The 13481-nt window shown below is 48.9% G+C and overlaps 1 protein-coding gene across 1 annotated transcript in view; it reads left to right on the forward strand.

Moving 5' to 3' along the window:
- Positions 1–13481, forward strand: part of dscamb (Down syndrome cell adhesion molecule b) — a 137590-nt gene that overhangs the window by 92223 nt on the left and 31886 nt on the right. Inside the window, exons 10-13 of the mRNA XM_064975000.1 lie at positions 241–360; positions 2711–2890; positions 12727–12923; positions 13151–13247. Of these exons, the coding sequence (XP_064831072.1) occupies positions 241–360; positions 2711–2890; positions 12727–12923; positions 13151–13247 (594 nt within the window). The remainder of the gene's footprint in view (positions 1–240; positions 361–2710; positions 2891–12726; positions 12924–13150; positions 13248–13481) is intronic.

Genomic DNA, 13481 nt, shown 5'->3' on the forward strand with positions numbered 1-13481 from the left:
TTGTTCCTCTGTCTCTGTCTCTAGATGTATCTCTCTTAGGTTCCCTCCTCTCGCTCCCTGACTCGTACTGTCTTTCTTTCTCTCTTTGTTTCTGTTTCTTTCTCTGCTCCTCTCTCCGTTGCTTCTCATCTGTCTTTATACTGTGATTTCTCTCCACTGCTCTCTTTTTCTCTTCTACTATCTTTCTGTCTCAGAAGTACTAGTAAGTCAGTCTGTGTCTTGTTCCCTCTGCTCCTCCAGTTCCTCCCCAGTTTGTGGTGCAGCCCACAGACCAGGATGGGATCTATGGCAAAACTGTGACCCTCAACTGCTCTGCTGAGGGTTATCCACGTCCCACCCTCGTATGGAAACACTCCAAAGGTAAGCAGATACGTAAATCAAGCATCAGAAGACTGTCGGTAGCATGAATTAAATGGTTATACAAACTTATTAATGGACATTTTAGGGTCCTGTGTGGCTCAGTCGGTAGAGCATGGCGCTTGCAACGCCAAGCGTCGTGGGTTCGATTCCCGCTGGGGCCACCCATATGTAAAAGTAGTGGCCCCAGCCGACTTGTAAGTCGCTTTGGACAAAAGCGTCTGCTAAATGGGATATATTATTATTATATTATTATTGTTTGGGGATATAACGGCAGCTCTTTTGGAGGGATTAACCGTAGTAGTAGTTGAAGCCATGTGGGTTCCATCTGTTTCGTCCACAGCCCGTATATGATGTGGTTCAACAACTGCAGGTGTACACACACTGTCACAGGTCGCAGGTGTACAGCCATTGTCGGTTGTGAGGTGGGGGAGCTACCAGTGAGGTGTGAGAGAGCAGGTGAACAAAGTGCCACAGCACTTGACCTGGATAGCTGAAGAGGGGACCCAGGTGTTTGCTGCTTCGCCCATAACCTGGGATGAAAGCTTCCCACAATGGAAACACAACAACCAATCCAACCAATTGGGTGGCGTGGGGGCCGTGTGAGGGGCATCAAAGGCGTGGAGACAGGGCCAGACAGACAGCAGCCAGGCTTTGATGGGATTTGTTTGTGACTTTGGCTCCCTGGGACCGAGAGGAGATTGGGTTTGATGTGAGAGAGATGCTCCTCAATGTCTTAGACCTCCTGTCTGATTAAAAATGTCTGGCAGAACCTTGGTCTGTCGCCACGGCGATGGCAGAGTGAAGCCTCGGCTGGGGCCTTTATCTGAGATGTACCTCTAATTTGTAAGTGCGTGTGTTGCTGTATGTTGTGGTTCTGGATAATGCTTTTTATTCTCCCAGTCAGGTGCTAGCAGAGCAGAGCCACAGAGAGATAGAACAGTGAAGAAGGAAAGGTCAGCTGGTATTAGCATAACTGCAAGCTCCCTCTGGATATGCAAAATCCATCATTCAAGAGCACGTCCTCCTCTCTTGCTATCTATCTATCTATCTCTCTCTCTCTCTCTCTCTCTCTCTCTCTCTCTCTCGCTCTCTCTTCTCGTCTACAAGGCAGCAGAGTGGGAATAGTACTGCCACTTGACCCCTCGCTAACCATAGGCACTTGACTGGATTTTTAATTAAGGACCAAAACCCACAGTTCACTAAATGTCCTTATCTTTACACGCTAACTTTATCGCATGCTAATATCTGGCCCAGTTCAGACATATGTTTAATACTCTATGAGCGAGCCTGGATGTGTTGCTCTAACATAGGTAGACCACTTACAGCTCTGAGTGCATTTCCATTTCCAGGCAGCTCGTTGACCTGAACATTTTCAGTATTAAACATTTCCTACAGTACTGAAGTTTGACCTTTTTGAATGAAACTGTCCAACAGAAACATGGATGATTATAGAAAATACCTTGTTCCCTAATATGTGAAAAGTATAAGGCTGTATGCTAGTATGCTGAGGAATACCTCACCACCAGGGAGATATGCCCAACAAATGAAGAATATTTGACCTACAAAAAGCATGTATATACTAATACTAATCTTTGTGTTTCACCAAGACAAAACCAATGCTTTGGAGATTAGGTTGTATTTACCCCAAAATATATGTACAATACAATGTTCCGTCTTTGATGTGTAGATTTGTAAATGTACATGCTTACATGTTGTTCACATGAAGGATACCAAACCTGGCTTACAGACAGAAAATCAAGGAAAAACAAGGGAAAACAAGACTACGTTTTTGTGTAAAAGGAAACTGCTCTGCATTTTTTTGACTGATTCCTTGTTTCAAGGCCAAGTTGCAGTCTTGTTGTTTTCTTCCTCAGCAATCTGCTCTGGTGTTGAACATGAGCACTATCTTTTTAACGATTACCTCATTTTAGTGGCTACATCCTCCACAGCAGCTGTTGAGGTTTAGGGGCAGCGTTAAGAGACATGTTTACTGTCCTTAAATCCCTAAAGCTTTGTCACTAAAGCGTTACACACACTGTACAAGTCAAATAAGGATGCGCATCTGTCAATAGTCTTGACCCAAAACATGAGCATTAAAAACAAAAACAGTAGTAGCTCTGGATTTATATTAGTAAAGGGAAATTGTAGCACACCATCCCCATGTGCTGTTAACCTTACATTGCTTATGCCAAATACAATGTTTCAGTTTAAGGATTAGAGTATGTTGTAGACTTACACGTCCTTTACAAATATGTACACAGTTTTTAAAGGTGCTAAATGCATTTAAAATGTGGATCTCAGGTTATATCATCCATGACTCGTGGCCCTGTCCCTCCTGTCTCTTCCCTAGGTAACGGGGTTCCCCAGTTCCAGCCTATCGCCCTGAACTCTGGCTCCCGTATCCAGCTGCTGGTCAACGGCTCTCTGCTCATCAAACACGTGCTGGAGGAGGACAGCGGCTACTACCTGTGTAAGGTCAGCAACGACGTGGGAGCTGACGTCAGCAAATCCATGTACCTCACCATCAAAAGTAAGACTCCAAAAACAGTGTAATGTTTCTTTCTGACTTCCTTATTAGACTAACTCTGTTTGGTATTGTTGGGTGAAGCATCAAATGACAAGTGTGTATCGCATCTGTGAGTTTGGGTCAGAGCAAATGAGGGGAATATAAGGGTAAAATCTTGATCCCACAGTTTAGTCACTGTTCCTTTGGCCCTGGGTGTGTGTGTGTGTGCGTGAGCAGCTAAGGACTTATGTCCCGTCCATTACACCCTGAACTCTTCATTCAAGCGGAGTCTGCCAATTGCAAAAGAGAGGGACAGAGCACTACACCACTATACCACTGTGCTCTCTTGTTCTCTGGCCTGCTTTCTCTATCTCACTCTTTCCCCCTCTCTGATTCTCTCTCTCTCTCTTTCTCTGACAATGATTATGTTGCCCTACTTGTCTTACATCACCTACATCACATTTAAAATTACATATAGCACCTTCATAAGGTCACCAGTATGCCACCTCTCAATCTGTATTTCCCTGAAGTCACAGAAATGTGACCACCCTATATGTTATCTTCTGGTATCAGCCCTGTCCCTGGCTGCATATTGATTTGTATTACAGTGTTCTCCTATAGCCTGGTAGACATCATGTTTAACCGTCAAGGGAGAGAGGGCCTGCCTTGCCAGGTCTATTTTAATCAGTACCAGCAGCAGTCTAATGTAACTGTCGCATCACTAATCACTTGCTGGTTACAAAACCAACCCGAGACAGAGCCAAGTCCTGGGCCATGGCCAGGCTAAGCATCATTAATGTCAGTGGGACTTGGAGAGGAACTGGGACACAGTTCAGTGACATAAGGTCACTCATTAGATGCTGTGTCATTTCAAAGGTTTAGACATTGAACAATTGACCTTAGGGTTACTCAGATGGCCCATAGGCTACTGTAGTAACTGTACATTGAATCATCACACAGTTAAAACAGATACAGTCTGAGTAATGAATCATGACATACTGAAACAAGGACAGGGCATGGTTTTGTTTTGTATTGGAGTCCAGACAGTTTGTCTCTCTCTGCTATGTTGACTGGTGTGGTTGCAGCATGTGGAGTATGTTAATAAGGATCGGTGTTACGCTAGCGGGACAAATTCCCATGAAACTGGAGGGCACACAATTCAAATAAATAATCATTATTATTATGGATTTTAAACATTTAGGTACATATAAGTGTCTCATATCGGCTGAAAGCTTAAATTATTTTTAATCTAACTGCACTGCCTGATTTACATTTTATTTTTTAACCTTTATTTAACTAGGCAAGTCAGTTAAGAACAAATGGGTTAACTGCCTGTTCAGGGGCAGAACAACAGATTTGTACCTTGTCAGCTCGGGGGTTTGAACTTGCAACCTTCCGGTTACTAGTCCAACGCTCTAACCGCTAAGCAGGAAGTTACTAGTCCAATGCTCTAACCACTCATTGAGGCAGGAAGTGGAGAAAAAAGTGGCCTAGCCCTAAGAAGTAATGACCCTGGTCACCAGTCTCCTGGCACTGCTAGTCTGGCTCCGCTGCATGGGGGAAGTATTCTCATTTGATGGTGCTCAGATGTGACTAGAGCTTATTTTCTGTTGCTGTTCTTATCAAGCTGTTGCAGGAGACCCCCCACTAAGCTGCTCTCTCTGTCAGAGCCAAAGGCATCTCCCTCCTGGCATCGACTGCTGCACAAAAATGCAAACAAACACACACAAACCCACGCAAAGTTGGTAACACACACGTGCACTCCTACAGTACACACAAGCCCTCATTTACACACACACGTGCGCACACACTTTTCTCTATCATGCATCCATTCAGATTCACATAATGTAAATAAATACACACTCTCACACACATCAGTAACCATAAATACACATCCCATCATCAATACACGCAGACGTGCACAGACGTTTAGGTTCATTCCATACCGTTGCGTTTTATATACTTACACTGATTTGTGCAAACAAGCATGAACCATCTATTTAAACAAACAGTCTCTGATCATGGTGTGGCTAAGACACTGAGAGGATGCAACAGACATTGGCTGTATGCTAGCCAGCATGGCTACGATGCTCTGGCCTACCCCACCCAGTGTACTGTACAGTATGAGCTTGTCATAGTTAATGAGGCTAACATGGAAGTGCTTATGTAGCACTCTGTGTTTCCATCAGTACATTAGCTCACTGGAGGCCGTGGTTGCCATGCAGTGGCTGGACCTGTGAGACAACACATTTACACACCCAATCAGCAACTGGCTGGGCCCGGGCACCATTCTTTTATTTATTTATTTTTTACATTACCACCCAGGTCATTGGTCAGCATGCCATAAACAGTAGCTATGCAGTTGGTTAATGCCTAATTATCACTGACAAACAGTCGGCTGTACACCGTAGCCAGGCCCAACAACAGCAAGACGCTTCCAGTCACAAGAAAGCATCTCCCTCTCCTCTCTGCCTTCTTTTCCCAGGAGGTATTTGTCTCCTGACATGTGAGAGAGTAATTGTGCAGGAGAACAGGGCATTAGAGTGGCTCCACTCAACTTGTCATCCCTGTACTGTATGGCCTGTAAGAAGAACACTGGGCCGGCCTGAGGAGTGTGTGTGTGTAGTGTAAATCTTTGTGTGTGGGTGTATTATAGGCTATATGCATTTCATGTTGTGTGTGTGTGTGTGTGTGTGTTTGGGGGGTATAGCCCAGTGAGGCATTGCATGGCATGGTGGCCTACTTTCCCAGCATGCCCGGCGAGGAGAGGAGATGATAAAATGAGGGTTGAAGCGTATTATCCTCACACAGCGCCGTCGCCCCAGATCAGCTTCCACCCTGACACTGAGACCAGCACGCCCCAGCCTCAGCCCCAGATCAGCTTCCACCCTGACACTGAGACCTGCACGCCCCAGCCTCAGCCCCAGATCAGCTTCCACCCTGACACTGAGACCTGCACGCCCCAGCCTCAGCCCCAGATCAGCTTCCACCCTGACACTGAGACCAGCACGCCCCAGCCTCAGCCCCAGATCAGCTTCCACCTTGACACTGAGACCAGCACGCCCCAGCCTCAGCCCCAGATCAGTCTCCACCATGACACTGAGACCAGCACGCCCCAGCCTCAGCCCCAGATCAGCTTCCACCCTGACACTGAGACCAACACGCCCCAGCCTCAGCCCCAGATCAGCTTCCACCCTGACACTGAGACCAGCACGCCCCAGCCTCAGCCCCAGATCAGCCTCCACCATGACACTGAGACCAGCACGCCCCAGCCTCAGTCCCAGATCAGCCTCCACCCTGACACTGAGACCAGCACGCCCCAGCCTCAGCCCCAGATCAGCTTCCACCTTGATACTGAGACCAGCACGCCCCAGCCTCAGCCCCAGATCAGCTTCCACCCTGACACTGAGACCAGCACGCCCCAGCCTCAGCCCCAGATCAGCTTCCACCCTGACACTGAGACCAGCATGCCCCAGCCTCAGCCCCAGATCAGCCTCCACCATGACACTGAGACCAGCACGCCCCAGCCTCAGCCCCAGATCAGCTTCCACCCTGACACTGAGACCAACACGCCCCAGCCTCAGCCCCAGATCAGCTTCCACCCTGACACTGAGACCAGCACGCCCCAGCCTCAGCCCCAGATCAGCCTCCACCATGACACTGAGACCAGCACGCCCCAGCCTCAGTCCCAGATCAGCCTCCACCCTGACACTGAGACCAGCACGCCCCAGCCTCAGCCCCAGATCAGCTTCCACCTTGACACTGAGACCAGCACGCCCCAGCCTCAGCCCCAGATCAGCTTCCACCTTGATACTGAGACCAGCACGCCCCAGCCTCAGCCCCAGATCAGCCTCCACCATGACACTGAGACCAGCACGCCCCAGCCTCAGCCCCAGATCAGCTTCCACCCTGACACTGAGACCAACACGCCCCAGCCTCAGCCCCAGATCAGCTTCCACCCTGACACTGAGACCAGCACGCCCCAGCCTCAGCCCCAGATCAGCCTCCACCATGACACTGAGACCAGCACGCCCCAGCCTCAGTCCCAGATCAGCCTCCACCCTGACACTGAGACCAGCACGCCCCAGCCTCAGCCCCAGATCAGCTTCCACCTTGATACTGAGACCAGCACGCCCCAGCCTCAGCCCCAGATCAGCTTCCACCTTGATACTGAGACCAGCACGCCCCAGCCTCAGCCCCAGATCAGCCTCCACCCTGACACTGAGACCAGCACGCCCCAGCCTCAGTCCCAGATCAGCCTCCACCCTGACACTGAGACCAGCACGCCCCAGCCTCAGCCCCAGATCAGCTTCCACCCTGACACTGAGACCAGCACGCCCCAGCCTCAGCCCCAGATCAGCTTCCACCATGACACTGAGACCAGCACGCCCCAGCCTCAGCCCCAGATCAGCTTCCACCCTGACACTGAGACCTGCACGCCCCAGCCTCAGCCCCAGATCAGCTTCCACCCTGACACTGAGACCAGCACGCCCCAGCCTCAGCCCCAGATCAGCTTCCACCCTGACACTGAGACCAACACGCCCCAGCCTCAGCCCCAGATCAGCTTCCACCCTGACACTGAGACCAGCACGCCCCAGCCTCAGCCCCAGATCAGCCTCCACCATGACACTGAGACCAGCACGCCCCAGCCTCAGTCCCAGATCAGCCTCCACCTTGACACTGAGACCAGCACGCCCCAGCCTCAGCCCCAGATCAGCTTCCACCCTGACACTGAGACCAGCACGCCCCAGCCTCAGCCCCAGATCAGCCTCCACCATGACACTGAGACCAGCATGCCCCAGGACACACGATATCATTGGGAATGTACAGGGGGAGGAGGGGAGAGCAAGAGATTTGCTTTTAATGTATCAGTCTCATAGCGTTTCATAGCCTACTGTCAGTATGTGTATGTGTGAGCTGACTACATTGTACTGTACTATAGGTCTATGCAGGACGGAGGAGTTAGGTTGAGAGCTGCTCCTTATCACCAGATTCCATAAGCCTTCAAAAGCTTAATCAGGAAGACGGAGGGAGATTTAGGGCTGTTACAGTAAGGGGTGTTACAGTAATACTAATTGTAAAGGGGACCCACTGTGAGCGTGTCTCTGTGTAGTGAGGTGTATAGATTCCCTACTTTATAGATTCCTGCTCGTTTTCTCCTATAGCCTACTCTCATTTCCTGTTTAGTTTTACTCAAATCTCTTAAGACTATTTAAATTTAATGATGATTGACATCTTGGAAATGAGAACATTCTGATTATCCAGAAAGCCCAGAGTTGTGATGTCTTTGGGGCTTTTGTTAGTGGTATCCATCATGCTACTGGGGGGTTGGAAGCTCAGTCATTACATGATGGTACAGCTGTACTCTTGTCACTCATCAAAATATCACATTTCATGCCTTATAAACCCTGAACTGTGCAATCGTAGACTCAAGATGCTTTCTGTAAAAGTGTACTTATTCGCTTGAGTGGATTGAAAAAGAACACCATTAGTGTCTCAGTATGCACTGCTGCCTGTCTGCCCTAACTATTCTGCTGCCTGTCTGCCCTAACTATTCTGCTGCCTGTCTGTCCTAACTATTCTGCTGCCTGTCTGCCCTAACTATTCTGCTGCCTGTCTGCCCTAACTATTCTGCTGCCTGTCTGTCCTAACTATTCTGCTGCCTGTCTGCCCTAACTATTCTGCTGCCTGTCTGCCCTAACTATTCTGCTGCCTGTCTGCCCTAACTATTCTGCTGCCTGTCTGTCCTAACTATTCTGCTGCCTGTCTGCCCTAACTATTCTGCTGCCTGTCTGCCCTAACTATTCTGCTGCCTGTCTGCCCTAACTATTCTGCTGCCTGTCTGCCCTAACTATTCTGCTGCCTGTCTGCCCTAACTATTCTGCTGCCTGTCTGCCCTAACTATTCTGCTGCCTGTCTGCCCTAACTATTCTGCTACCTGTCTGCCCTAACTATTCGGCTGCCTGTCTGCCCTAACTATTCGGCTGCCTGTCTGCCCTAACTATTCTGCTGCCTGTCTGCCCTAACTATTCTGCTGCCTGTCTGCCCTAACTATTCTGCTGCCTGTCTACCCTAACTATTCTGCTGCCTGTCTGCCCTAACTATTCTGAGTGCATGTGTGCATGTGTGCATGCGTGTGTGTGTGTGTCCCAGGCCGTTGAAGCTCTTCAGTGAGTGTCTGCTTCATTTAAACCCGTCAATACTTCAATTAGAGACAGACTAAGTAAGGGCCCAGGGGAACAGTTATTTGCATGTGGTGTTCTACCTTATTTTCAGTCCCTCTCTTACAGAGAAAGGGTTCAGATCAGAAAGATAAAACAACAGATGATTTTACTACTGCTGTGCAGCTAACACATTTTACTCAAAGTGTGTACACCCTAGCCAACTAGAAATCCTACAGTAAGATGCTTCTAATTTTATTTTATATACCAATGTTTTGGGGATTTCTTGTCAAAAAATTTAACTCTATAATGGTCTGTTCAATTTCAAGACTGGCATTCATTGCAATTCACAATTTTTAATAATGCTACTGGATGATTGTTTACTCAATCAGTTGTAGTCCATCTCCATCCAAGATGGCAACCTCCTCCTCAGTCTCCCTCTGCCCAGTGACTCACAGCCAGACCTGACTGGGACCTGACAGACAGATAGGAATTGAAACCTCCTCCTCAGTCTCCCTCCTCCTCAGTCTCCCTCTGCCCAGTGACTCACAGCCAGACCTGACTGGGACCTGACAGACAGATAGGAATTGAAACCTCCTCCTCAGTCTCCCTCCTCCTCAGTCTCCCTCTGCCCAGTGACTCACAGCCAGACCTGACTGGGACCTGACAGACAGATAGGAATTGAAACCTCCTCCTCAGTCTCCCTCCTCCTCAGTCTCCCTCTCCCCAGTGACACACAGCCAGACCTGACTGGGACCTGACAGACAGATAGGAATTGAAACCTCCTCCTCAGTCTCCCTCCTCCTCAGTCTCCCTCTGCCCAGTGACTCACAGCCAGACCTGACTGGGACCTGACAGACAGATAGGAATAGAAACCTCCTCCTCAGTCTCCCTCCTCCTCAGTCTCCCTCTGCCCAGTGACTCACAGCCAGACCTGACTGGGACCTGACAGACAGATAGGAATAGAAACCTCCTCCTCAGTCTCCCTCCTCCTCAGTCTCCCTCTGCCCAGTGACTCACAGCCAGACCTGACTGGGACCTGACAGACAGATAGGAATAGAAACCTCCTCCTCAGTCTCCCTCTGCCCAGTGACACACAGCCAGACCTAACAGACAGATAGGAATAGAACCCCCCCCCCCCCTCGCTCTCTCTCGCTCTCTCTTTCTCTCTTGCTCTCTCTCTCTCTCTCTCCCTCCCTCTCCCTCCTGCGCATTATTACCAGGCTCTGTAACATCGCTGGATATTAAAAAATATACATCAACCAAGCAATTATGGGTTATCAAAAAGAATACTGGTAGCCTGGGGGGCTACTGAGGGTTGTGTTGTGAATGTAGGCAGGAGAGAGGAGTCTGGCTGGGAGCAGCCTTTTGTTGTCCCCACAACCTTCTTTCACAAGTCTCAGATTGTTGTGAGGATGGTTTAAGATGGAGAACACCTTGAGCTGCCTGTTTGTTCTATGTCATCTTTGACACCTGAGGCCTTTACTGGATCAGTATTGGGAGTGTCACAGCAAACTGAGTATGACACTGTGGAAGCACACAGCACAGAGCAGCCAGTCTCTGTAGCTTTAACAAGCAGTCAGAGCAGACAGACATTTCCCTGAAATTTGATCAGGTGAAACTGTGCTGATCACACAGTGGAGGAGCTGGGTTCTGTGCCAGAGCCACGTGTGTGATGACAATAGCAGATCGTATGCCTGTGTTGTTTGAAAGGTACGTCAGCATTAGGATTCTTCTTCTATTCTGCGTCCCCCCCTCCTCTTCTAGCTCCCCCTCTTCCCTCCTCTCCTCAAAGGCGGAGCGCTCATCAAGGCATGCCCTCCGTCTCGCGGGGGCAGGAGTAGGAAAACATCAGGCAGGTCTCCTGCTGACGCCGCCTGCCACGGCGCTGCCTGCTGCCTCAGATGTACGGAGAAACTACCCCTGTTAAGGAGCAATAACATTTAGAGAAGGCTGAGGAGGATATTTTAATGTGCCTCACTTAAAATTCATAGTTGTCATGCAAAATAAATCAGCGTTCTTTGGCGTAGTTTGAGAGTGAATAAGAGATGAGGCTTAAATGTTGGCAGACCTTAGTGTGACACATTCAATCATGTCAGATAGGGGCTGTCAGCTAGCGGAGCCACACCCCCTCCTACACACACACACACACACACACACACACACACACACACACACACACACACACACACACACACACACACACACACACACACACACACACACACACACACACACACACACACACACACACACACACACACACACACACACCCCTCCTCTGCACCGTGAACCTCAAACGGGGTGGTGCAGAGAGAACGAGGGAGATGGAGAGAGTGTGTCACCTGGGATTATGTGTGGTTTGTTTTTGCTGCATGTGTTTCTCTGTTTTTCAGAATTTGTGTGGGTGTGTATGTGTGTTCCGTGTGAGTGTTGCCTTCTTGTGTAGATGTGTGTGTGTTGGTGTGTGACTGTGTGTGTAGAAGACAGAGGAGAGGTCGAGGTTCTGAGTGTGTGTGGAGGGGTAGTGAGACAGCAGTGGGGCCAGAGGAGTAGTCTTGTCTGCTGTGTATGAATAATCAAAGTGGGCTCTCATCATTAAATCATAGCCGTCCTGGTGGGATAGGAGAGAGAGGAGAGAGATCACAGTTACACTGCTGCAGGGGAACATCCTCTCAGACAGTGTTTCTGAGACTTGTCATGAGTCCTCTCTGCTCGTACTACCCACTTAGTTCCTGGAGAAACAGCTCCTTTAACAGACACAGACAGACACACAGAGGAGAATGGCTAGAGCACCAGCCCCCAGACGTATCCCATTGTCTTAGCCAGTAGGATGTACTGTATATATGATCTTGTTAAACACGTACAGTAGACATACCGTATGTACCTACACATTCACATACCGTACATTATTTTGTCTGCCTTGAAGTCCATTCCTCTCTGAAACATCAGCAACAGTGCACTGTACATACCTGTACATACAGCAGGTTATATCATCAAGGCTTTCAATGGAACTGTGATCTACACAAACCTATGTGAGACAGTACAGGACTGTGTTGTGTGTCTGTACTGTAGTAGAGGACACCTGCAGCTGTTTATAGCAGAACTGGGGTATTTCCCCAAATACACAGACACACACACACAGACAGACACACACACACACACACACACACACACACACACACACACACACACACACACACACACACACACACACACACACACACACACACACACACACACAGCACCGCTGCTAATAAGAGTGGTGCGTTGTGGTGCCGCAACGCCAGACGAGCTCTACACACACCGCGGGGAGTTCAGACTAGTCACAGCTTTCCTCTGCTCTGTAGCACCCTGTCTCTGTCTCTGTCTCTGTCTCTGTCTCTGTCTGAGAAGCCCTACCTCAGGAACAACATGTAAACAGTTGCTGTCTGATTGATTGCTTATCTGAAGGCCTGTTTTTGAACCATTAGTGGTCAATGCATTGTGGGAACCAGGGAGATCTAGATAGGAGTTCATGACTCTCCATAGTTGACTATTCTCAGCCATGACGTTGGGAATGAGTACTCCTTTAGGCTTTAGGGTGGCAGAGGACAGTTAAAGGAGAATGTATGAGCCTCTGTTAAGTTACTTAGAAGTTCCAACCTCTGCTTCACTCTCTCCCTTTCTCGCTTTCTCTCCTCTCACCCTCTCTCTCAGTTCCGGCCATGATCACGTCGTACCCCAACACCACTATGGCCACGGTGGGCCAGCAGAAAGAGATGAGCTGCACGGCCCATGGGGAGAAGCCCATCATGGTGCGCTGGGAAAAGGAGGAACGCATGATCAACCCAGAGACCAGCCGCTACACCGTCGTGGTCAAAGAGGTGGCTGACGAGGTCATCTCCACTCTGAAGGTGCGCCTGAGGCCTCCACCTCAAATGGGGGTGATGTGTATTATTAGTGTAGTACGTTCTCAATATAGCAAGAATGATCATAGTAGTGTTTGTGCTTGCAGTGATTGACATTGGACATTTTGTGTAGCCTATAAAATAACCAGAGGTTATGATCAGTTGAATACCTAACTGTTTTGGTGTATTATGGAGATGTTGCCTGGTTGAAAACTATGTTGACTTCTCCTCAGATTTTGCCCACCGTTCGGGAAGATTCTGGATTCTTCTCCTGCCATGCCATCAACTCCTATGGTGAAGACAGAGGGATCATTCAGTTAACAGTACAAGGTAAACTCCTGGCTTCAGCTCCTGCTTCTTAAGCTGTTTCTCCATAGTGGTACCTTTTTGTTGCTACTGTAGGTTTCTCCTGACCACATCAGCTAATATCTCTGGGCCTTAGTTAACTTGAGCCTGCAGTTTGTTTCCTCCTGGTCAGGTCAACTAAGTGAACAGATAAACCTCTCTATCTAATCTGTGTGTGTGTGTGTGTGTGTGTGTGTGTGTGTGTGTGTGTGTGTGTGT

The sequence above is a fragment of the Oncorhynchus masou genome, chromosome 9 (assembly GCF_036934945.1).
Source record: "Oncorhynchus masou masou isolate Uvic2021 chromosome 9, UVic_Omas_1.1, whole genome shotgun sequence".
Classification (NCBI taxonomy): Eukaryota; Metazoa; Chordata; class Actinopteri; order Salmoniformes; family Salmonidae; genus Oncorhynchus; species Oncorhynchus masou.